The sequence below is a fragment of the Macrotis lagotis genome, chromosome 4, assembly GCF_037893015.1.
Source record: "Macrotis lagotis isolate mMagLag1 chromosome 4, bilby.v1.9.chrom.fasta, whole genome shotgun sequence".
Taxonomy (NCBI): Eukaryota; Metazoa; Chordata; class Mammalia; order Peramelemorphia; family Peramelidae; genus Macrotis; species Macrotis lagotis.
Genome location: NC_133661.1, coordinates 269433393 through 269459669, shown reverse-complemented (window position 1 = coordinate 269459669; position 26277 = coordinate 269433393). Strand labels below are relative to the sequence as shown.

At 31.8% G+C, this 26277-nt stretch overlaps 1 protein-coding gene across 1 annotated transcript in view; it reads right to left on the bottom strand.

Annotated features, from left to right (window-relative positions):
• MDGA2 (MAM domain containing glycosylphosphatidylinositol anchor 2) overlaps nt 1-26277 on the bottom strand; it is a 701528-nt gene that overhangs the window by 72430 nt on the left and 602821 nt on the right. The window contains exons 11-12 of the mRNA XM_074236282.1: nt 19397-19610; nt 18071-18229 (exon numbers count right to left, since the gene is read on the bottom strand). Of these exons, the coding sequence (XP_074092383.1) occupies nt 18071-18229; nt 19397-19610 (373 nt within the window). The remainder of the gene's footprint in view (nt 1-18070; nt 18230-19396; nt 19611-26277) is intronic.

Below are 26277 nucleotides of genomic sequence, written 5' to 3'. Positions count from 1 at the left end.
CCAAAAGTTGGTATTATGAAAAAACCAATAAAATTGATAAACCTCTGGTCAATTTGATTAAAAAAAAAGAAAGAAGAAAACCAAATTGCATCATAAATGAAAAAGGTGAACTCATGAGGAGGAAATTAAAGTAATAATTCAAAATGATTTTGCTCAACTCTATGCCAATAAATTTGATAATCTAATTGAAATGGATGAATATTTACAAAAATATAAATTTCCCAGGTTAAATGAAGAAGTGTTTAAATACCTAAACAACCCTATCTCAGGAAACGAAATTCAACAAGCCATCATTGACCTCCCTAAACAAAAATTTTCCAGGGCATGATGCATTCACAAGTGAATTCTACCAAATATTTAAGGAACAATTGGTTCTAATTCTATATAAACTCTTTGGAAAAATAGGGAAAGATGGAAGTTTGCCTAACTCTTTCTATGAAACCAATATGGTGCTATTACCTAAACCAGGAAGAGTGAAAACAGAGAAAGAAAATTATAGACCTATTTCCCTGATGAATATAGATGCAGAAATCCTAAAAAAAATCTTAGCAAAACGATTACAAGTCATCACTAGGATAATACATTATGATCAAGTAGGATTTATTCCAGGAATGCAGGGTTGCAATGTTCAATATTAGGAAAACTGTTAGTATACTCAATTATATCAAGAACAAACCTATCAAAAACCATATGATCATATCAATATATGCTGAAAAAGCTTTTGACAAAATACAGCATCCATTCCTATTAAAAACACTAGAGAGTGTAGGAATAAATGGACTGTTCCTTAAAATAATTAGCAGTATCTATCTGAAACCATCAATGGGGAGAGGCTAGAGACATTCCCAATAAGATCACGGGTGAAACACGGGTGCCCATTATCACCACTACTATTCAATATTGTATTAGAAATGTTAGTGTCAGCAATTAGAAGAAAAATAAATTGAAGGAATTAGAATTGGGAAGGAAGAGACAAAACTCTCACTCCTTGCAGATGACATGATGGTCTACCTAGAGAATCCCAAGAAATCATCCAAAAAAACTACTGGAAACAATTAGCAATTTTAGCAAAGTTGCAGGTTATAAAATAAACCCTCATAAATCCTCAACTTTTCTATATATGTCTAGCAAGATATAGCAGGAAGAGCTAGAAAGAGAAATCCAATTCAAAGTAACCACAGACAATATAAAATATTTGGGAGTCTATTTGTGAAGACAGACTCACAATATTTTTGAAAACAATTATAAAACACTTCTTACAAAAATTAAATCAGATTTAAATAACTGGGCAAATATCAAGTGCTCATGGATAGGTAGAGCTAATATAATAAAAATGACAATTCTACCAAAACTAAACTACCTGTTTATTGTCCTACCAATGAAAATTCCAAAAAATTACTTTTAATGAGTTAGAAAAAATTATAAGTAAATTCATATGGAAAAATATAAAGTCAAGAATTGCCAGGAGCTTAATGAAAAAAAGTACAAAATAAGGTGGCTTAGCCCTACCTGATCTAAAATTATATTATATTATATTATATTATATTATATTATATTATATTATATTATATTATATTATATTATATTATATTATATTATATTGTATTGTATTATATTATATTATTATATTATTATATTACATTATATTGCATTACATTACATTACATTATATTATATAATATAATATAATATAATATTATATTATATTATATTATATTATTATATTACATTATATTGCATTATATTACATTATATTATATAATATAATATTATATTATATAATATTATATTACATTATATTACATTACATTATATAATATAATATTATATTATATTATATTATATTATATTATATTATATTATATTATATTATATTATATCATATCAAAATTGTTTGGTATTGGCCAAGAAATAGAGTGGAGGACCAGTGGATTAGATTAGGTGTAAAAGCAGGAGATGATTATAGTAATCTGCTGTTCAATAAACCCAAAGAGTCTGGCCATTGGGATAAAAGCTCCCTCTTTGATAAAAACTGCTGGGATAATTGGATTTTAGTATGGAAGGAACTTAGATTATACCAACACCTAACACCCTTTACCAAGATAAGATCCAAATGGTTACAGGACTTAGACATAAAAAACAATACTATAAGCAAATTAGAAGATGAAGGACTTGTTTATCTGTCAGATCTATGGAAAGGGGAGCAGTTTATGACTAAGGAAGTGTTGGCGAATATCACCAAAATCCAATTAAATGTTTTCAATTGCATTAAGTTAAAAAGCTTTTGCACAGATAAAACTACTGTGACCAAGATCAAAAGAAATGTATTAAATTGGGAAACAATCTTTACAACTAATGATTCTGACAAAGGACTTATTTCTAAAATATACAGACAACCAAGTCATATTTTTAAAACAAACATCCATTCCCCAATTGACAAATGGTCAAAGGATATGCAAAGGCAATTTACAGATGAGGTGATCAAAGCAATTCATAGCCATATGAAAAATTCTCTAAATCATTAATTATTAGAGAAATGCAAATTAAAGCTTCTCTGAGGTACCACCTCACACATCTCAGATTGGCCAATATGACCAGAAAGGATAATGATTATTGTTGGAATGGATGTGGGGAATCTGGGACACTATTACACTGTTGGTGGAGCTGTGAACTCATCCAATCTATCTGGAGAGCTATTTGGAAATATGCCCAAAGGGCAACAAAAATGTGCATACCCTTTGACCTAGCAATACCACTCTTAGGTCTATTTCCTGAAGAGATGATGAAAAAGGGTAAAAACATTACTTGTACAAAAATATTTATAGCAGCTCTGTTTGTGGTGGGAAAGAATTGGAAATCAAATAAATGTCTTTCAATTGGGGAATGGCTTAGTAAACTGTGGTATATGTATGCCATGGAATACTTTTGTTCTATCAGAAACAAGGAGGGATGGGATTTCAGGAAAGCCTGGAGGGATTTCCATGAACTGATGCTGAGTGAGATGAGCAGAACCAGAAAAACACTGTATACCCTAACAGCAACATGGGAGTGATGTTCAACCTTGAAGGACTTGCTCATTCCATCAGTGCAACAATCGGGAGCAATTTTGGACTCTCTGCAAAGGAGAGTGCCATCTGTATCCAGATAATGAGCTGTGGAGTTTGAACAAAGTTCAAGGACTATTCCCTTTAATTTAGAAAAAACAGATATCTTATTGTTGCATCTTGTTACCTCTTAGCATTTTTGTCTCTTCTCTAAGGATATGATTTCTTTCTCATCACACCCAATTTGGATCAAGGTACAATATGGAATCAAAGTAAAGACTGACAGATTGCTTTCCATGGGGGGGTGGGGGGGAGGGAAGTAGGATTGGGGGAAAATTGTAAAACTCAAATAATATATTTAATAAAAATTAATTTAAAAAATAAAAATAAAATAAAAAATAAACAAAAGCAGAGCAGAAAAAAGATTAGTGGGAAAAAATTGTAAAAATCAAAATAAATAAAATCTTTAATCTTAAAAAATGAAAAAAACAAAAAATTTGAAAACAATGACAACACTCTTCTCACACAAATTAAATCAGACTTAAATACCTGGGCAAATATCAGCTGCTCATGGATAGGTTGAGCTAATATAATAAAAATGGCAATTCTACCAAAACTAAACTACTTTTTAGTGCTCTATGAATCAAAATTCAAAAAAAATTAATGAGTTAGAAAAAATTGTAAGTAAATTCATATGGAGATTAAAATTTCAAGAATTTCCAGGAATTCCATGAAAAACATGCAAAATAAGGTGGCTTAGCCTTCAGATCTAAAATTATATTTATTATAAAGTCATCAAAACTGTCTGGTATTGGCTAAGAAATAGAGTGGTGGATCAATGGAATAGACTAGGTGCAATAGCAAGAAATGATTATATTAATCTGCTGTTTGATAAAACGAAAGATAAAACCAAACTCTGTCCCTGATTAAAAACTGTTGGGAAAATTGGAACTTATTAAGGAAGAAACTGAGATTAGACCAACACCTCCCACTCTATGCCAAGATGAGATTAAAATGGATACAGGATTTAGATGTAAAAAATATTATAACCAAACTAGAAGATCAAGGAGTAGTATACCTGTCATATCTATGGAAAGGGAATCAATTAATGACCAAGGAAGAAATGGAGAACATGATTAAAAACATAGTAGATAATTTTGATTACATTAAATTTAAAAGTTTTTGCACAGACAAAACCACTGTAACCAAGATCAAAAGAAATGTAGCAAATTGGGAAACAACTTTTCCAACTAGTATTTTTGACAGAGGACTCATTTCTAAAATATACAGAGAATTGAATCAAATTTTCAAGAAAACAAGCCATTCCCCAATTGACAAATGGTCAAAGGATATGCAAAGGCAATTTATAGCTGAGGAAATTGCTCCAAATCATTGTTTATTAGAGAAATGCAAATTAAAGCATCTCTGAGATACCACCTCACACCTCTCAGACTGGCCAATATGACCAGAAAGGATAATGATCAATGTTGGAAGGCATGTGGGAAATCTGGGACACTAATACATTTCTGGTGGAGCTGTGACCTCATCCAAACTTTCTGAAGTGCAATTTGTAATTATGCCCAAAGGGCAACAAAAATATGCATATCCTTGATCTAACAATACCACTACTGGGTCTATACTCTGAAGAAATTATGAAAAAGGGTAAAAACATCACTTGCACAAAAATATTCATAGCAGACCTGTTTGTGGTGGCAAAGAATTGGAAATTAAGTGAATGTCCTTCCATTGGGGAATAGCTTAACAAACTGTGGTATATGTATGTATGTCATGGAACATTATTGTTCTTTTAGAAACCAGGAGTAATGGGAATTTAGGGAAGTCTGGAAGGATTTACATGGACTGAGGCTGAGTGAGGTGAGCAGAACCAGAAAAGCATTGTACATCCTAACAGCAACATGGGGTGATGTTCAACTTTGATGGACTTGCTCATTCCATCAGTGCAACAATAAGGGCCAATTCTGGACTATCTGCGATGGAGAAAACCATCTGTATCCAGAGAAAGAATTGTGGAGTTTGAAAAAAGACCAAAGACCATTACCTTTAATTTAGGTAAAAATATTATTTTATTATGTAATTTTGCTATCTCTTATACTTTATTTTTCTTCCTTAAGGATATGATTTCTCTCTCTCTCATCACATTCAGTTGAGATCAATGTATACCATGGAAACAATGTAAATACTAACAGACTGTCTTCTGTGGGGGGGAAGCAAAATTAGGGGGAAAATTGTAAAAATCAAAATGAATTAAATATTTAAAAAAACAATTCTTTCCAATTGAAATATGGTCAAAGGGTATAGAAAGGCAATTCTCAGATGAAGAAATTGAAGCTATCTCTAGTCATATGAAAAATTTATCTAAATCTTCATTAACTAGAGAAATGCAAAATAAAATATCTCTGAGGTAGCATTTCACACCTATCAGATAGGCCTATGTGACAAAAAAAATGATCAAAGTTGGAAGAGATAAAGGAAAATGGGACAGTAATGCATTATTACTGGAGTAGTGAAATGAACCAAATGCTCTGGAGAGCAATTTGTAATTATACCCAAAGGGCAAATAATGCACACCCTTTGATCCAGAAATATCACTACTGTGTCTTTACCCTGAAGAGATCATGAAAAAGGGTAAAAAATCTCAGATTTACAAAAATTATCCACAGCAGCCCTTTTTGAAGTGGAAAATAATTGGAAAGTACAGGAATACCCATCAATTGAGGAATGACGGAACAAATTAGGCTATATGTATATGATGAAACACTATTGTTCTATAAGATAATTATGAGGGAAGGGATTTCAGAAAAGCCTGGAAAACTTGCATAAATTGATGTGGAGTGAAATTAACAGAACCAGGGGAAAATTATATACACTAACAATAACATGTCTTGCTGATCAACAGTGATGGACTTGTTCATTTCAGCAGTCCAAAAAGATAATTTTAAAAGAATACTGATGGAAGATATCATCCATATCCAAAAAGAATTGTGGAGCTTAAATGAAGATCAAAGCTTATTATCATCAAATTTTAAAAGCTGTCTTATGTATCATGTGCTTTTTTTCTCTTTAATATTGTCTTTCTTCCATTTGAATTTGATTTTTCTCTTACAGTGTAATCAGTATGTATCTATTGTTTAGTATATTTATAGATGTAGTATCCAACTCTTACAATGTGATCAGTTTCTATTGTTTAGCATGGTTATAAATGTAGAGCCTATATCAGATTGCTTTCTGTCAGAGGGTGGAGGAGGGAAGGAAAGTATGGAAAAAATGTAAAACTCAAAACCATACCAAAAAATTCTTGATTCTGCTCATTTATTCATTATATTCATTATATGCTTCATTATTTTGTATAAAGTCCATCTATATCTTTCTAAGATCATCAAACTCCTCATTTCTTATTACAGTAGTATTCCATCACAGTGAGATACCACAACTTGTTCAGTCACTTCTCCATTTGGTGGGCATCTCCTCTATTTCTCCTTCATTGTCACCACAAAGAAAGCTACTATAAATATTTTAGCACATGTCGGTTCTTTTTCCTTTTTTCCTAATCACCATTAGGAATTGACCTAGTAATAGTGTATATCTGTGTCAGTGGGTTTAGGCAGTTCAATAACTCTTTATTCATAATTCCAGATAGTTGTCCAAAATAATTGGATCAGTTCATAGTTACACCATCAGTGTATTCGTGTACCAGTTTTTCCCCCATTCCTTCTAACATATGTAGCTTTCTATTTAAAAAAAAAATAAATGCCTTTACCCTTCAATAATTTTAGCCACTCTAAGAGATATAAAACAATATCTTAAGCTGTTTTAATTTGCATTTTTCTAATCAATAATGATTTTTAGAACATTGTTTCAAATGACAAAGCTATTTATATTTTGTTTTAAAAATTTGCAGAATTGTCAGTTTGCCTTTTCTGTGTGTCTATATATGATTTCTAGACTGGTTAGCAAAAAACCTCTGTCTAGGGACTCTGAGAAAACCTGTGATTTACAGAAATTAGACTACAAGTCCAATAAGGAAAATGCAAATTGATCAAAAGTCCTTGATGTTTGTTCTTCATTCTCAAAGAAGATCATGACATCAGGGAGGTGATGCCATGAGAAACAGGTAAATTGGATTTGAGTGATGGGTGCAATGTCACCAGCCTTATTTTCTCTGATCATATATGAATCAGGATGACTGGAGGTGGCCTTAGATGAGGGACAATCAGTGTTAAGTGATTTGCTCAAGGTCACATTGCTAGTTAAGAGTCAAGTGTCTGAGGTCAGTTTTGAACTCAGGTCCTCTTGCCTCCTCTTGCACCAACTAGCTGCTCCTTAGACATATCTCTTGATTTTTTTTTTTAGTACCATGCAGTGAAAGTAGAAGGAAAACTAATGCAGTTGCTTACTAAACACACAAATAAAGGGAGATCTCTTTAATGGATTGGTAGCCTAAAGGCCAAAAACCAGAAATCTGTTTCCTCTAGTCTCTGACTTAGAGGTTGTACTATATTTATTGAAATCAAATTTATAGAACAGGAGATTGATATTATCAGTGAGAAGTAGATAAGAACTCCAACTAGTGGGAAGATAGCCACAGGTTTACCCTATTACTATTATCCCAGAATGTAATTTCCTTCACTTGAGGTGAAGGTGGTTTGAAAACTACAAAGAAAGCTTCCAGGTTATGAGAAATTCAAACAGAAAATTGATGATCTACTTGAACAATAATTTCTGAGGGAATAGTCTAATGGATCCAGTGCAGACACTATCTCTGAAGCAGAATTTCACAGACTTGGGGATATGTAGTAAACTAAATTAACTATATACACTGGATAGGTACCAGCGTTTGTCCCCTTTAATGTGAATGAGATTAGACGTTTCAAATGCTTGACTCATTAAATTCTATTATAGCAAACTCACAATTCAAAAAATGTTACTGATTCTTTGCAAGTTAGAATAAGTGATATTATTCCATGATGTTTAATGGAGAGAACAGTACTAGTTTTATTTCCAGAAAATTCAGGTTTCAACATGTGATCTTTTTTTTGAGCAGAAAATGAAAGGAATTTTATAACTTTCTAACAAGAATAAGAATGATTAGTATTATTTTTCTAGCAAAGTTGTCAAATTGAGATCATTGGAGGTGGTTTTCATACTAAATAACAAAAATAAAATTATATTGGATTTTAATAAATTATTATTTACATCATAACTCATTTATATTCTGAATAATAAAGTATTTTCATTGCCTTTGTATCCATATATGCAACTGGATTGTCTCTGATTGCAGCCTCTTTAGTGTACCTAAACTGAAATGTGAATGGAATGGTTTTTTTTTTCCATTTAAGATGTTGAAGAAATGCATTCAACTGGATTAATGCTATTGACAGACAATAGTGTTCATGGATATGCTTTAAATTCTTGATATTGTTTTTATTTATATGAATTTTGGATGTTTTAGTAATTATATGTAAGGCCTCAAATTGAATTTAGTCACATATAAGAATTGCTTTAATCAGTTGTAAAGAAACATATGTTTTCCTATTTGAAGTCTTTTTCTGATATTAGGAGATTAAAGTATTCATTTTTACAAAGTCTTATCATGAGGATCCTTTAGGATTCTTCTTTTAGTTCATAGACAGCATTATCCATGTAATGTATAGGCTTCAAGGAAAGATAGAAAGAGGAAAGAGCATGACTTTGTAAAGCCCTGATTTTGATCAGGTAGCTATAAGACTTGTATTCTGAAAGATCAATATGATTGGGTGTTTTAAAATCTTACTAAGTTATATTGTCTTATCACTAGAATGTTTTAAGCAGCATTATGCAGGAAACTTCCACAAATGACTTGGAACTTGATAATCCATCCTAGATGGATCTCAAATTTGAGATATCTTGGAGGGACTTCAGGAAAGTTCTGTTTCACCTGGGTAAAAGGGGAGCATTTCCAACTGCTGGCCACATTGGGAAAGCCAATGGGAGGCTCTCAGTTTCAGCAAAGATCATCAGCCAAGGTCCCTAGGTTCAGGCTCAGCAGATCAACCTCAAAGCAGGTCAGCTATAAGGGCTCCAAAACAACTATATCCAGCAAATTGAGAGCTCTGTTATTCAAGTTAACCACTAACACCTGAGAGTCTAGCATACAGAAGCTCAGTGAAGCTCAGGTCTCTGACCCCCAGCCCAAGAAGTTTTGGACAGTGCCACTCTTTGGCTTAGCAGAATAGTGCAACTTTTAAAACCATGAACTAGGCTAAACATGAGTAAGAATAAGGAAAAAAAAGCCCTAACCTAAGAAAACTACTATGGTTATAAGGAAGCTTGAAACATGATATATAAAGAGAAAATTGGGGAAAAAAAGCCTACACATGAAGCTTCAGAGGGAAATATGAATTGATCTCAAGAACAATTGTAAAAATGCAAAAAGGATTTTAAAAATCAAATAGAAAAATTGGGAAAAGAAATAATAGGTATGCAAGTGAGTCAACACAAGGAATTACAAAAATTGGTTGAAGAAAATAACCCATTAAAAAACACAATTGTCCAAAGCAACTCTTTAAAGATAGAAATGGGCAAAACAAATTCATTCAAAAATAGAATTAACAAACAGAAGAGGAAATGCAAAACTTAACTGCTGAAAATAATTACTTAAAAATTAGAGTTGGGCAAGTAGAAGTTAATGTTTTATGATATACCAAAAAATCAAACAAAAATTTAAAAACCATGAAAAATAACAGAAGAAAATATAAAGTGCCTTACTATAAAAACAACTGACCTAGAAAGTAGATCCAAAAGAGATAATTTAAGAATTGTTAAACTACCTGAAAGTCATGATTAAAAATTAAAACAACCTGAACAACATCTTTCAAGAAATCATCTAGGAAAACTACCCTGATATCTTGATACTAGAGCATAAAATAGTAATTGAAAAAAAATCCACTGATTACCTCCTGAAAGGGATTCCAAAGTGAAAATGCCAAGGAATATTGTATCCTAATGCCAGAATCGTCAATTCTAGGGGAAAATACTGTAGGAAACCAGGGATAAAAAAATCAAATACAAAGGAGACAGTCAGAATTAGGCACTATTTGGGAACTTCAATATTAAAGGATTATATGTCCTATAATGTGATATTTTTGGAGGGCAAAAGAGCTTGGAGTGCAATAAAAACTCAACTACCCTGCAAAACAGTGCATATTCTTTCAGGGAGAGAAATGGACATTCAACGAAATTGGGGACTTTCAATCTCTTCTGATGAAAAGACCAGGGCTGAACAGAAAAATTAAATCTTGAAATACAATTGCATAAATACAAATACATAATGCATAAAAGGAAAGAAAAAGTTATACAATAAGATTAAGCTGTTTATATCTTTATACAGGAAGATGATACAATTCATGAGAACTTTATTACTATTACAAGAAGCATACTCAGACAGAGAGGGTGGACATAAGTTGATTTTGATGCAAAGATTTACAATGATTGTGACTTGGGAAAAACAGGATTGTATTGTAAAAGCAGAAAGGGTGAGAAAGAAAAGGGTAAATTACAATATATGAAGAGGTTCAAAAGACCTATTATGGTAGATGGGAAAAAGGGAGAGGGTAAGAATTGTTTGAATCTTATTCTCATCATATTTGACTCAAAAAGAGAATAACATATATACTCACTTGGGATTAGAAATTTATCTAACACTACAAGGAATTAAGAGGGGAGAAAGAGAAAGGAAAGGGAGGGAGGAGCTGACAGAAGGGAGGGAACAAGAGAGAGTAAGTGTAGGAGGAGAAAAGGAAGGGTGACTGATAGAAGGGAGGGTAGATTGAGAGAAGTGATGGTCTAAAACAAAACATTTATGAAAGATAAACTGAAAGAGAAAAGCACAAACAGAAATAGAATGGAGTTTAATACGGAGTTGTTAATCATAAAACTGTGAATGTGAACATGATGAATTTTCTCATAAATTGGAAGCAGATAACTGAGTAAATTAAAAACCAGAATATTGCAATATGTTTACAAGAAAAAAAAAATTGAAGCAGAAAGATGCACACAGAGTAAAGGTAAAAGGCAGGATAAGAATATATTATGCTTCAGCTAAAGTTAAAATAAAGGATGGGGTACCAATCCTGATCTCAGAGCAAAAGTTAAAATATATCTCATTAAAAGAGATAAGGAAGAAAATTACATCCTCATTAAAGGTACTATAAAGAAGGAAGTAATTTCAATACAAAATACATATTCACCAAGTGGTGCATCATACACCTGCTTAGAGGAAAAATTAAATGAGCTACAGGAAAAATATAGGCAACAAAACTAAACAAGAGAGGGACCTTAACCTCCCTCTATCAGAATTAGATAAATCTTGCTTCAAAATAAACAAGAAAGAAGTTAAAGAGGTGAAAAGAATGTTAGAAAAATTAAGTCATGATAGACATCTGAAGAAAACTGAATGGTGATAGAAAGAAATATATATTGTTTTATCACCTGCACAAAAATTGACCTTGTATTTGAGCATAAAAATCTCACAATCAAATGCAGAAAAGTAGAAATATTAAATGCATTCTTTTCATATCATTATGCAATAAAATTACATATAATAAAGGACAATACAAAGATAGAATAAAAATTTATTGGAAAGTACAGAACCTAATTTTAAAGAATTATTTAATCAAACAACAAACCAGAGAAATAATCAAAATTTCATTCACGATGGTGACAATAATGAGACAGCATGCCAAAACTTGTAAAATTAAACCCAAGAAGTTCTTTGGGGAAATTTTATATCTCTAAATGGTTACATAACTAAAATAGAAAAAAAAACAAGGAGAGCAATGAATTTGACATGCACCTAAAAAAGTCTAGAAAAAACTAATTGGGGCAGCTAGATAGCACAGTGGATAGAGCACTGGCCCTGGAGTCAGGAGGACCTGAATTCAAATCTGATCTCAGACAATAATTCCCTGGCAGTGTGACCTCGGGCAAGTCACTTAGCCCCATTGCCTTCAAAAAATAAAATAAAAAAGAAACTATAAATGACTAATCTGCAAACATATTTATTAAAAATATGCATGTACAATGCTAACCTGTTTGCTGCTGAGGGGAGGGCAGTGGGAAGGGAGGGTAGAAGGAAATTTTGTAACTTAAAAGTATACTTTTGTATATGGATGCAAAATAAATAAACAAATAAATGACTGAATGAATGAATGGCTAAACAAATAAATAAATAAAAGAGAAAGAAAAAAAGAAAAGGAATGAATGAAAAATTCCCAATTACATACCAAATTTGAAAATCTGAAAATCAAAGGAGAGATTAATAAAATTGAAAGTAAGAAAACTATGGGACCAATAAATGAAATTCAGATGACTTTATGAAAACATGAAAAAATAATTTTATCTAATTTGTTTAAAAAAGGAATAAAAGCATATTATCAGTATCAAAACCAAAAAGGATGAGTTCACCACCAATGAAGAGGAAATTAAAGTAACACTTTGGAGCTATTTTATCCAACCATATGCTAATAAATATGACAATATATTGGAAATAGATGAATTTCTGACAAAATTGTCCCAGATTTACATGAAGAAATAAAATACTTAAATAACACCATTTTCGAAAAAGAAATTGAATGTTGTCAATGAACTCACTAAAAAAAAAACAAAATCTCCAGAGCCAGATGGATTTACAAATGAATTCTATCAAACATCTATAGAAAAATTACTTCCAATTCCATATAAACTATTTGAAAAAAATAGGTGAAGAAGGAATTCTTCCAACATGATGCTGATACTTAAACTGGGAAGAACCAAATTAGAGAAAATCATAGAGCAAGAAATATTGATACAAAATTTTAAATAAAATATTAACAAAGACATTACAGCAAGTTATCAACAGCATAAAACTTTTGATCAGGTAGGCTTTATTTATATCAAGAATATAGGTATGGTTTGATATTAGGAAAACATTCAGCACAATTAACTCTATCAATAAAAACTGAAAGAAATCGTATGGTTATTTCAATAAATGTTGAAAAACTTTAGACAAACTATAGTATCCATTCCTATTAAAAGTAATAAGGATTATAAGAATAAATGGTGTTTTGTTACAATGATAAGCAGAATAAAATATTAAAAATATCAAGGGAATTAATGGAAAAAAATGTAAAGGAAGGTGACATAGCCATATGAGATCTAAAACTTTAAAAAACCTAATAAAATGGCAGTCATTAGAACTGTTCAGTACTGATTAATAAATAAGAGTGAGTACTTTTTGTAATAGCTTGGGTACAAAAGAAGCAGTAGTAAATTACTACAGTAATCTCATGTTTGATAAACCCAAGGATTCCAGTTTCTAGAATAAGAACTTATTATTTGATGAAAACTGTTGAGCAAACTTGAAAATATTATGGCAGAAGACAAGCATAGACCAATGCCTCACACCCTATATGCCATGATAAATTTGAAATGACTACATGATTTAGACATAAAGGGTATACCATGGAGAGGAGAGGAGGAGTTTTTGACCAAAGAAAACATAGACAACCTTTAAAAAGGCAAAATGATTAATTTTGATCATATTAAAAATATTTTATAAAATAAAACCAGTGTAACCAAGATTAGAATGAATGAGGAAAGCTGAGAAATAATTTTTATAGCCAGTGTTTCTGGTGACGGTTTCATTTCTAAAATATGTAGAGAACTAAGTCAAAAAACTATGGACAGGTGGTTTTCAGATGAAGAAATCAAAGCTATCTATAGTCATATGAAAAATACTCTAAATCTTTATTGATTATAGAAATGCTAATTAAATAACTTTGAAGTACCACTCACACCTATCAGATTGGCTAATATACAGAAAAATGACCTGTGTTACAGGGAATATGGAAAAAAATGTGACACTAATAGAGTTGTGACCTGATCCAACATACTGCAAAGCAATTTGGAATTATACCTAAAGGGCAACAAAATTTTGTATATCTTTCAATCCAACAATACTACTATTAGGTTTGTATCCCAGAGATCATAAAAAAGACCCATATTTACAAAGGTATTTATAGTGGCAAACAACTGGAAATTGAGAGGATGCCTATCAATGGAAGAAGGGCTAAATAAACTGTGAAATATGAATGTGATATAATACTATGTTTCTTTAAGACATTACAAGCAGATGCATTTCAGTAAAACCTGAAAAGATTTATAAGAACTAATGCTAAGTGAAGTGACTAGAACCAGGAGAGCATTGTGCTCATTGGTACCAAAACTGTGGGATGATCAACTATTAGCTCTTCTCAGCAATACAGTGACTTGTAATAGGAAATGTCTCTTACATCCAGAGAAAAGTTATGGAATCTGATTGCAGATCAAAACATACTATTTTCACTTTTAAAAACTGGTTATATATTTTTCCCTTCTCATGGAATTTTCCCCCTTTGATTTTCATTCTTCTTTCACAACATGACTAATATGAAAATGTTTTAATCATGATTGTACATCTATAACCTATATCAGATTATTAACTGACATGGTCATGAACATGGGAATGGAGGGCAGCAGAAAAATGTAGAACTTAAAATCTTTCAAAAAATCAATGTTGAAAACTGTCATTATGTGTAATTGGGAAAAAATAAATCAAATTTTAAAAACTGCTATTAATTATTGCTCAAACTGGAACTAAAAGATATATCTGGGTCCAGACTGTCCAACTTCAAATAGACATAATTTCACAAAAGGATTACTACCGTTTAAGCTCTAGAAGTTGTGTAGGCCACGGAAATTACTAAGATCTTATATTGCTAAAAGGTTTTGTTCAAGATTTTTAAAAAAAATTCTTTGTCAAACATTTCAATCTGTACAAAGATGTTACTTTTTGTATTGTGAATCTTAAATTAGATGTCCTCCCTTCCCCCAAAACCCCCTAATTTATTTAGGTAAAAAAGGACTGAAAGCTTTTTAAGAGTTAAGACTGGTCAGTTAAGGCTTGATATATTTGTTACTATTTCTATTTTTGCAATATTGTCTTAGCTCAGGATTAGTTTGTATTAAATTTGTTCCCTACATTATCTCTTTCTGCCTCATTGCATTGGAGGGCCCACAGGATTTTACTAGCCCCCCAAAAAGTCTACCTTTCCTTTTATCTGATAAAAATTTAAGGTTCCTTTTCATTTAGTAGAAATAATGGTTCCATATTATTTAGTGACACATGCTAGTGACAATGACTATCTAGGAACATTCTTTACAGGATTAACTAGCACACCTCTTCTTTCTTTGTGGTATAAATGATACTAACCAAAAATAATGTTTGTTCTCTTGCCTTTCTAAACTTTTCTATACAATCACCAATTAATTATTATTGCCATTCCATTATTAATAAGATTGTCCATTTCCCACTACTTCAATTAAATTTCTAAATTAAATTCCTTTTGGAATTTGGTGTCCTACCTTACCTGTTCAGTTTACATCTCTCCCAATAAGATATTCCAGTCACTAATCTCTTCCTAAGGCACTATGTTCTGATACAATTTAGTTGATTTCACCCACAACAAATTTATTGTGAATCTTTATTTAAGGTTTTCCTGTGGCCCAGTGGATAGACCACTGCCCTTGTAGTGATGGGAATTCAAATCCAGCCTAAGAGACTTGGAATTACTAACTGTGTAACTTTAGGTAGGACCTGATTGCCTTTACTCTAGGGGATCTCCAGTCATCCTGATTCATATCTGACCACTGGACTCAGATGACTCTGGAGGAGAAAGTGAGTCTGGTAATTTAGCAAAGCACCCCTCACTCAAATCCAATTCATGTGTTTGTCATGGCATCCATCATCTCTCCTGATGTCATGGTCTTTGAGAAGGAAGAAAAACATTATCATATTGTTTTTCATCATTCTATACTATTGCGATTAACCTTATCCCACATTTCAATTGTTGGTTCTCTTGATTTCAATTTTGTAGCAACACTTTAATAGTCTCCTTTTTCCTCTTCTAATACTATTATCACCATGGTTCAGGTGCACTTGATCTCATATTTGGATTATTGTAATAGCCTGCAGTTTAACCTGTCTGTTGCAAATCTCTCTCTCAATTACAGGATATGCTCCTTTCAGCTGTTAGTGATTTTCCTAACATGCAGGTAAGTCAGACTGAAAACAAAATATAATTCCCCTCTCAATAAACTCCAGAGATTTACTATCATGGCTAGGATCAAATATAAAATGATCTAATTGGAATTTAAAGCCCTTTATAAACCTAGACCCTCCCCCAGCACCTAGTCCACACAAGCTTGCCTCTTCCTTTCCTTTTTAGATTCATTATCATTAGCCCTTTTATTGTTCCTTGCATAAGGCATTGCATCTCTCAATTCTAGTCATTTTTAATTTCTATTACCATTGTCTGGAATATTCTCCTCTCACCTCTTCCTTTGGTTCTTTTGGATCTTAGATAAAAATTCAACCTTTGCAAGAAGTGTATTCCAATCCCCTTTAATTCCAGTGCCTTCTTACTTGATTATTTCCTATTTATACTATAAATAATTTATTTTTACATAGCTCTCATGAGGTCTTTGGGCTTCAGCCAATATTCAGATAGACAGAATCGATGTAATCTGGTAACTGACTAAATTGGGAGAAAACTGACTCTTAAGTCTTTGACCTAGGTATTGGATATTGCTGATCAACAGAAATAGAGATGTTGGGAGTAGGGACTTGTTTGACATTGGAGAGGTTGAGTTTTCCTTAGGTGATGATCATTGAAATGGCAATGATAAATCTTTAATGACATATTTTTAATAGACTTGAATCTAAGGACCTATATGTTCCAAATCTAGAAAGTGTAACAATCATTAATATTATAGCATGAATAATTCTATCACCATGTAAAAGAAATATCTACAAATATCAAATTCTCAGTCTAACAATTATAACTCTATAGTTAGTCAGTATACCTAGTCCAAACATGAAAATAACAAATTCATTATTTAAGTCTTTAATTAATAACACTAATAATTTATATTTACATAGTTATTTAGAATTTTACAGTTTAGAAAGCTCCTTTTTTATGCAATAGTTCACTTAGTTCTCAAAGGAAACAAAAAATCAAATAGGTAATACAATTACTATTAACCCCATTTGTTACTTTAAATTAGGAAAATAGAAGTTCAGGGAAGATATATACAATTTGTCAAAGATCATGTTGCTTTTACATACCAGAGTAAAGACTTGATCATAAGTTGTCTGATTCCAGATAAAGTTCTCTCTCTACCATAATACTACTACCTGATCTGATAATATTGCCTTTAATCACATTATAAAATTATCTAATGAACACTCTTTATGGCATATTATTATTGAATAAATATCAAAATAAGCAATACTAGAAGAACGTATCCCCAAAGATGAGATATTGTGTTCCATACAGAGGAATTATGGGGAAATATGAGCAAAAATTATACAATGAATAAAGATTTTCCAATGATGAAAGCAAAGATTCATTAAAAAATTAGAAAACAAGTCAGTTACCTATAAACAAGTTGGAATTAATAGGTGCATTTATTGAAGACTATGAAATCCATGATAAAATATTTTGCATTGGGATTTGCAAATAGAATGAATTTTGAAAACAAGAATATGAAGACTCTAAAATTTGTACAATAGTTATTTTTAAATGTTTCCAAATATGACAACTCTTGCATTCTTATTAAAAATGTATTATATAATTAGTCAGTCAAATATTTTGGATAACAAACATAAGATAAAATTTCCCAAAATACTTGAGAATTCATCCCTTTAGAGATTTTGCTAATTTATCTTCATTAGGAGAAATAAATATGGCTCTTAAATTTGATTTTTAATTTGATTATATAGACATAGGGATTGAGAAGGGAAATATGGAACTCCTGAATGGTTATTGTAAAAGCTGTCAAAAAAATCAGCCATGACTATCATTGTTAGAATTCATTTTTTTTTGGTGTTCTTATGAAACTCTTTTCTCATTTTTCCTTTAAGACAAATAAAATACTTCATGTTATCTTACCAATATGTTGTCCATACATGTGATAAAAGAAGCTGAAACAATATGCTGTATTTGTGGCTCCATAAGGATTTTTGGGGGCTATGCTGAAAACAGGGCTGAGTAATCTTGCCTTTTCCCCTTCTAATCTGGGACGAGAAGTCTCAATATACATATAATAACCTAAAAAATGAAAAATAACTCAAATTATTTGAATACTAACATTTCATCTTGGGAAGCTAGGGGGACTAAAGTCAGGAATACTCCTCTTCCTGAGTTCAAATTTGACCTCAGACATTTATTAGCTGTATGACCCTGGACAAATCACTTAACCTTCTTTGTCTGAGTTTCCTTATCTGTAAAATGATTCAGAGAAGGAAATAATAAATTATTTAGTATCTTTTCCAATAAAATCCCAAATGGAGTTATAAAGACTCAGAAACAACTGAAAAATGATCAAATAAAAATTTCAACTTTATTATTGAAAGTAGAGCTTCAAATTATTAAATAACATTTATATTTTTATTTCAAGCAAATATTTGTGGAATGTCTCTTTTTAAACTTTAAAAATATAGGCAGTTGTGTTTACAAGTATCAATATTGCCAATATAGTAGTAATTTATAATATGGTACCTATAAATAAATATGCTGATTAAACCAACAATGAGAAATGAGACTATATCATCCATACAATTAAAAAAGGAATTCTTTGGATAGTACTTATTTATTAGGATGTCAAAAATAAATTAATATTAATTTAGAAGTTACAAGTATAGAGAAAATAAGGACAATTGGTGCCAATTGGTTGAATAATTCAAATTACTAAATTATAGTTGTTTGAAAAGTTCAGGTATTGAGGCAAGAGTGTGAGTTAAACTTTTATGTTTTATATAAAGTCCTCTATTTTCTATTTTGCTTTATGAATAATCCCATGGAATAAGAAACATCTAAAATATGTGAAAATATCTTAAAGTTTAGCATCATATAACAATTAAAGTTATATCAAAGTCAATATAACAAAGTCAATATCATCCTCCATAAAAGTCATATTATGATTCTACAACAATATATTGTATGACATCTAATAACCACTAAGTAAATAATATTACCAGAATATTGGGCATAGTGGCTTATGAAATCTTCTCTCTTAATTCTTATAGAGTTTGTAATATATAGTAATAAAAATATCCTCTGATGCTGAAACTAAGATTTCTTGAAATATTGAAGATGATAAAACTAAAAACATTATTTCTGAGTCTATCACCAATTTGGAATTAATATTTTCTTTTAAGGACCTACAGGTAAAGAAAAATAGAACTTTATAGGTTTTCATTCACAAGGATCTCCTACCTTCTTTGGATCCAGTGCGATCTGCATTAGGCCCAGTATTTGGAGTATACTTTGTATTTCTAGTTGCAGTGCTTTGTTTGGTCCAATCAAAATTATCTGTATCATCTTGAGTAAACAAACAGATGTTACCATCTTCAAATCCACAGTGAAACTCACCTGTAAGTAAATTGAATGAATGACACCAGAATTTGCAATTGCCACAATAAAGTTGTTGGGGTTTTTTTGTTTTGTTTTGTTTTAGTTTTTGCAAGGCAATGGGATTAAGTGGCTTGCCCAAGGCCACACGGCTAGGTAATTATTAAGTGTCTGAGGCCAGATTTGAACTCAGGTACTCCTGACTCCAGGACCAGTGCTCTATCCACCGTGCCACCTAGCCGCCCCCACAATAAAGTTTTAAAGCATTATGCAAAAATAATCCTTGATGGTAGTGTTACTATCATCAATTTTATAATAAAGTACTTAATTTTTAAGACAAATATTTGTCTATCTTAGAGTTGTAATTCTTAGACAAAAGGGAGCACCTCCTGCCAGCTGCATGGAGCATGTTGAGAGTTTCCTTTTCTGGTCCCAGTGACCATTTGGGTTCCTTGGGATAAGCTTCTAGCCATGTGGTACCCAGGTATGACAAAACTTTACAGCTTGTGGCAAACCCCATATGGTCTCTTGGTGATTGCCAGAATCCCTAGAAAGCCTCAATGGCTGCCTCAGGTTAAAAAAAAAAGATAACTTCTGTCTTAGTCTTCTTGATGGCTGCATTTCCATATGACTATTTGCTCTGAATCTTTGACACACCTAGAATCTCTTTTCCTTACCTTAATATATTCCTCATTTGGAACATGAACTCAGCTAAATGAGCTTTCAACTGGGGGAAAAAAAAACTCTTGAAAGCTTTCCCCTCTATATTTGATAAACCTGGAGAAATGTTCTGGTACAGGAAACCTGGGCTCAAATTTCAGCTTTGTCACTTACTATGGAAAAGAAGTTTAATTTCTCCTATAGGGATTCATATTTGTAAGTAAGACTTATAATATCAATCTTATAGGGTCATTGCAAAGAAAATATAAGCTATTAAATATAAGCTATAAGTTATTAACAAGAACTCTATGACTTTAGATAATGCATTTGAAATCTTTCAACCTCAGATTTTTTTTTTCATTTTTAACAAGGACATAATGACTTTCAAGTTCACAAAAGCAATAGAAGACTAAGTCAAAAAATTTAAATGTACTAAGATATTTCCTAATTTACTTATATTAAGCAATGATTCTGCCTAATTTCTTGATTTATTGATTTTACAACCTTAACTTATTATGTAGCAACTTCCTAGACAGTAGTTTGGGCTGTCTTCCCTGGCTACTAATTCCCTATATGTGTTGTTTCTTCTACTGGAAAATAAGTTCTTTAAGGTTAAGGACTATTTTGCTTCTGTATTCAATTTTTCAGAATGATTGCCATTCTGTAAATGTTTGATAAATGCTTTAATTAATATTTAGCTAATTTATGTTTATATTTCATGGAGTGGTCATGCTGCCAGATCCAGAGATGAGCTGGGGATGAAAAAAGTCTAGAGACAGCTGTGGTTCTTTTAAGTGAGAAAACCACAAAACTGACTCAGGGAATTAAGAATATAAGTAAATAAGTAATACTAAGAATTGGCTAACTTTTTCTATGGAGATTAAGAGAATCCTTAAGAAAAGAAGTCAGGCAAAGGAGGTATGACAGTTGCTAGAGCAACTAGGCTGAAATAGGTGGTTAAAAGCTGTCCAGCTGATCAGCATCATAGAGAGGGAAAGACAGGCTTTTTAAAAAAATTATTTACTTAAGGCAATGTAGTTAAGTGACTTGCCCAAATTCACACAGGCAATTTTTAAGTGTCTGAGGCTGGATTTGAACTCAGGTCCTCCTGTCCAGAGTCAGTGCTGTATCCACTGCACCTACTAACTGTCCCAAGACAAGCTTTTCCAAAGAGTCCATGGGGAAAGAATCAAAGGAGTTAGGGGCAGGACTGGGAGGTACCAGGGAGGAATTAAGGATTGGCTTAATACATAGCATATGGAGGAACCAAAATGAGAGATTAACTTTAAATTCTTAAATTAAGGTTAAGCACCTTAACTGAAGGCATTGACTTGACTGGAAGTTGGGATTTTTATAGCCTTAAGAAATTTATGATGTACATCTAGAAAAGCCTGGTGGGATAATTTAGAGTAACGAATTTAGATAGGATTACAGAAGACTAATACAAAGTCAATATAGAAATAGGAAAAGTTTAACAGTTTTAAAAGATTAACTAATTTAACAGAGTGCCTATTTACTTAGGTGGTTCCTTGCTCATGGGGGTTTGCTTGTAATGGGCAATACTGAGAAAGGAAAGGATTACATTTGTCTCTTAATACAGAAAAAAAGAAAAAAGATTACAATATTTCTTTCTGCCCAAAGTTCCCTTGCTTCATTCAGACTATCTGGAAACTTCTTTAATAAGTTATTTTTAAACTCTTAATTATTTTCTCTGTTTTTACTTATTGTTCTTCAACCATTCTTAGTTGTGTCTGACTCTTCATACCTCCATTTGATTTGGTTTTTTTTGGCAAAGATAGAGTAGTCATTTGCCATTTCATTCTTCAGTTCATTTTACAGGTGAGGAAATGAGGCAAACAAAGTTCCATAACATGCCAAGGGTCACATAGCAAGTAAATGTTTGAGATCAGATTTGAATTCATGAAGATGAATTTTCCTTATTCCAAGTTCATTACTCTATCCACTGTGTCACCTAATTGCCCTGACTCTGTTTTTAAGAACTTCCCAATGTTGCTAAAATTTTGTGTCAGTAGGGCAGAGCCAAGATGGAGGCTTGATGGCAGCATGCTCCCAGAGTTTTTAACTATACAAAGCTAAATGAAGCCTATGCACAAAGAAAGCTATAGATCCCACCAAAAAGACAAGATTCAAAGAGATTTTCAATGGTAGACATCACAGAGAATCTTCAGTGAAGATGTGTCTCTTTGGGGGAAAAGGGAAAGTAAAGTTCAGCTAGGAGGGAGAATGGGAAAGCTGCACTGCTTTTAGCCACACTGCAGTCCTGGTCCAGGTCCCAAAAAGTTTGAAAACAGCATTGGTCCTGGCAGATATATAGCAAGCCAGTAGGGAGGCTTTCAACCCCAAACAAATTCTGAACCCTGGGAACACTAGGGCAAGAGGTAATCCTGGACCAGGACTGCAGTGTGGCTAAAAGCAGTGACAAGTCAAGGATCAGACCCCAGGGCCAGTACAAAAAGTTTGTATCTATACTCCCTATAACCTAGGAACAGGCTTAAAGAACAAAGATGAGCAAAAAATAACCAGCTGGAAGAGGAATACAACTTAGAAAAGAGCAAAATTAACCAACTATAAAAGGAAACACAAAAGCAATAGAAACCAATGAATCTATGAGACTACAAGGTTCCATCAAACAAAATAAAAAGGCTGGAAAAAATTGGAGAAAATGTACCTTTTAGGAAAAACAAATAACCTGGAAAACAGATCCAAGAGAGATAATTTATGAATTATTGGACTATCAGAATGACTAGATCAAAATAAGAATCTGGAAAACATCTTTTTGAAAATTGTCAGAGCAAGCTGTTTAAGTCTATGAGAGCAAGAAGACAAAATAGCCATTGAAAGAATTCACAGAACTCCTCCAGAAAGGGAAGCAGGATAAAAATTCCAATAGCTATTATAGCAGAATTCCAAAATTCTCAAATAAAGAAGAAAATATTGCAAGGAGGAAAAAAGGAAAAATTTAAATACAAAGGAAACACTATCAGACTTACAGAGGACTTATCAGCTTCAACACTGAAGGATAGGCGGACCTGGAATATCATATTTTGGAGGGCAAAGGATCCTTGGATTATAATTAAAATTTTATTACCCTGAAAAATTCAGCATATTCTGTTGGGGAAAAGCTGGATGTTCAATGAAATAGAGTACATACAAAATTTCCTATAAAAAAACTAGAACTGAATAGAGAATATAATCTCCAAATATAAGACTCAAGAAATGCATAAAAAGGTAAATGAGAAGTGGATAAAAAAACAACTGTAAGTCAAAAACATCAAACTGGATGTAACCTATAAGGGAAGATATAACATGTATAACTCTTGAGAACTGTAGTTCTCTTAAAATAGTTAAAGGGTTGAATATAATGCAAGAGATTAGATTAAGAGACTATGAGTATGGCTGGTTCTTATCTTTCCATTGAACAAGATAACATCACTATGCTTGAGACAAAATGCCCAGATGAAAAGCTGGGGTGTTTACTTAAAATTTATGTGTCTCAGTTTCCTTTGACTTGATTTAGTCCTGTTTTACATATAAAATTTAACACTTTCTCTGATGAGAACTTCTTATGCTGGGTGATCCAGTCAGTGTCTCCTATACCTTACAAGTAAGTGTAAAGTTCTTAAGAGAGACATTCAGCTTGTCCCAGAACTTAGAGCAGTTAGAAACTTTATAGTTAATTAAATGAATTTATGACTATACATGGATTGTACTTTGAAAGCATCAATCAATAAATTGATCAACCTTTGATTGATGGCACTTTGATTTATAATACTTCTCTTGATAACAGCAGGTGAAGAGGCACAAAGATTTATAATTTTAGAAGGAAAGAAGGGAGGATGTGAACACTGAGTAAATTCTATTCAATAGATTTGGCTCAGAGAGGGAATAAGTTAAATTCCCACTTGGGTTTAAAAGTCTGCCGTACTCTACAGGGAATAGGGGGTTAAAGAAAAGAAAAGACTGATAAAAGGAAAGGAAAAGTATAAAGAGAATAAACTGAAAATTAAAATTTAAAAGAAAAGTTAAAGGGGAAAGGGAGTAAAAGTTTGTTGAAGAATAAGAGGAAAGGAAAGATAAAAATATAAATGGGTAAAGATAGCATGGAGAGAAATACAAAATTTGTCATCTTAACTGTAAATATGAATGGGATGAACTGTACCATAAAACAGAAAGGGACAGAAGAATGGATTAAAAACCAGAATTCTACAATATTTTGCTTACAAGAAACAAATTTGAAAGAGAGAGATACACATAGGGTAATAGTAAAAGACTGGAGCAAAATATATTATACTTCTACTGGAGAAATAAATCATGGGTAGCAATCCTGATGTCAGATAAAGCAAAAGCAGAAACTGATGTCATTAAAAGGGATAAGGAAGGAAACTATATCTTCTTAAAAGACACCTTTGGTAAGGAAGCTATATCATTGCTAAACATGTATGCAGCTAGTGGTATAATGTTCAATTTCCTAGAGGAAAAACACTGAGTGAATTATAAGGAGACATAGATAGCAAAACTTTAATAATGGGGAACCTCAACTTCCTTCTCTCAGAATTAGATAAATCTAACCACAAAATAAACAAAAAGGAAGTTAAGAAATTGAAGGATATTCTAGAAAATCTTATATATGATAGACCCCTGGAGAAAATTTAATGGGGATAGAAAAGAATATACCATTTTCTCTGAAGTACATGGCACCTATACCAAAATTGATCATGTACTAGGGCATAAAAACCCTATAAACAAATGCATAAAGGCATGAATAATAAATGCATACTTCTCAGACAATGATGCAATAAAATTATATGTAATAAATGGTCATGGAAAGATACACCACAAATTAATTGGAAACAATAATTTTAAAGAATGAGCTGATCAAACAACAAATCATAGAAATAATCAATAATTACAATTAAGCAAATGACAATACTGAGATAACATACCAAAATTTATCGGATGCATCCAAGGAAGATTTTAGAGAAGATTTTATATCTCTAAATTCTTATATAACTAAAATGGAGGAGGTGGCTCAAAGAATTGGGTATGCAACTAAAAAAAATTTTAAAAAGAACAAATTAAAGATCCTTAACTAAATAGTAAATTAGAAATTCTGAGAATCAGTGCAGAGATTAAGAAAATTGAAAGCAAGAAAACCACTGACCTAGTTAATACAACTTTACTTTTTTTACTTAAAATATCAAATCAAGTTGATTTTATGAAAAAGTCCAATAAAATCTAATTATAAAAAGAAAAAAATGAAAAGAGTAAACTAAATACCAATGAAGTGGATCTTAAAAATATAATTTGGAGCTATTTGGTCAAACTGGATGGATGTACAAGTGAATACTACCAAACATTTAAGGAACAATTAATTCCCATTCTACATAAAATTTCTAAAAAAATAGGAGAAGGAATTCTACCAAATTCATTTTATGACATGAATATGATGCTGATACCTAAACCAGCAAGACCTAAAACAAAGAAAATTAAGGGCTAATCTCTCTAATGAGCATTGAGGCAAAGATCTTAAATAAAATTTTAGTAATGAGATGACAAGTTATTACTAGGATAATACACCATGATCAGGTAGGATTTATACCAGGTAGGCAGGGAATGGTTCAATATTAGGAAAACAATAAAATAATTGAACATATCAATAGCAAAACAACAGAAATCATATAATTATCTCAATAGATGCTGAAAAAGCCTTTATTAAAAACACTAGAAAGTTTATGAATAAATGGAGCTTTCCTTAAAATAATAAACAGCATCTATCTAAAACTATCAACAAATATTATATGTAATGTGGATAAACTAGGAGCATTTCCAGTAAGATTATAAGTGAAATAAGAATGTCCGTGATAACCATTACTATTTAATATATTATTAGAAATATATATTCCTATATTCAAAAAAGAAATTAGAAATAGTTTTAACAATAAGATAATAAAAGGAAATTAAAGGAATCAGAATTGGCAATGAGGAGGAAAAACGTTCACTGTTTGCAGATGATATGAAGGTATAATTAGAGAACCCAAGAAAATACTCTAAAAAACAACTTGAAA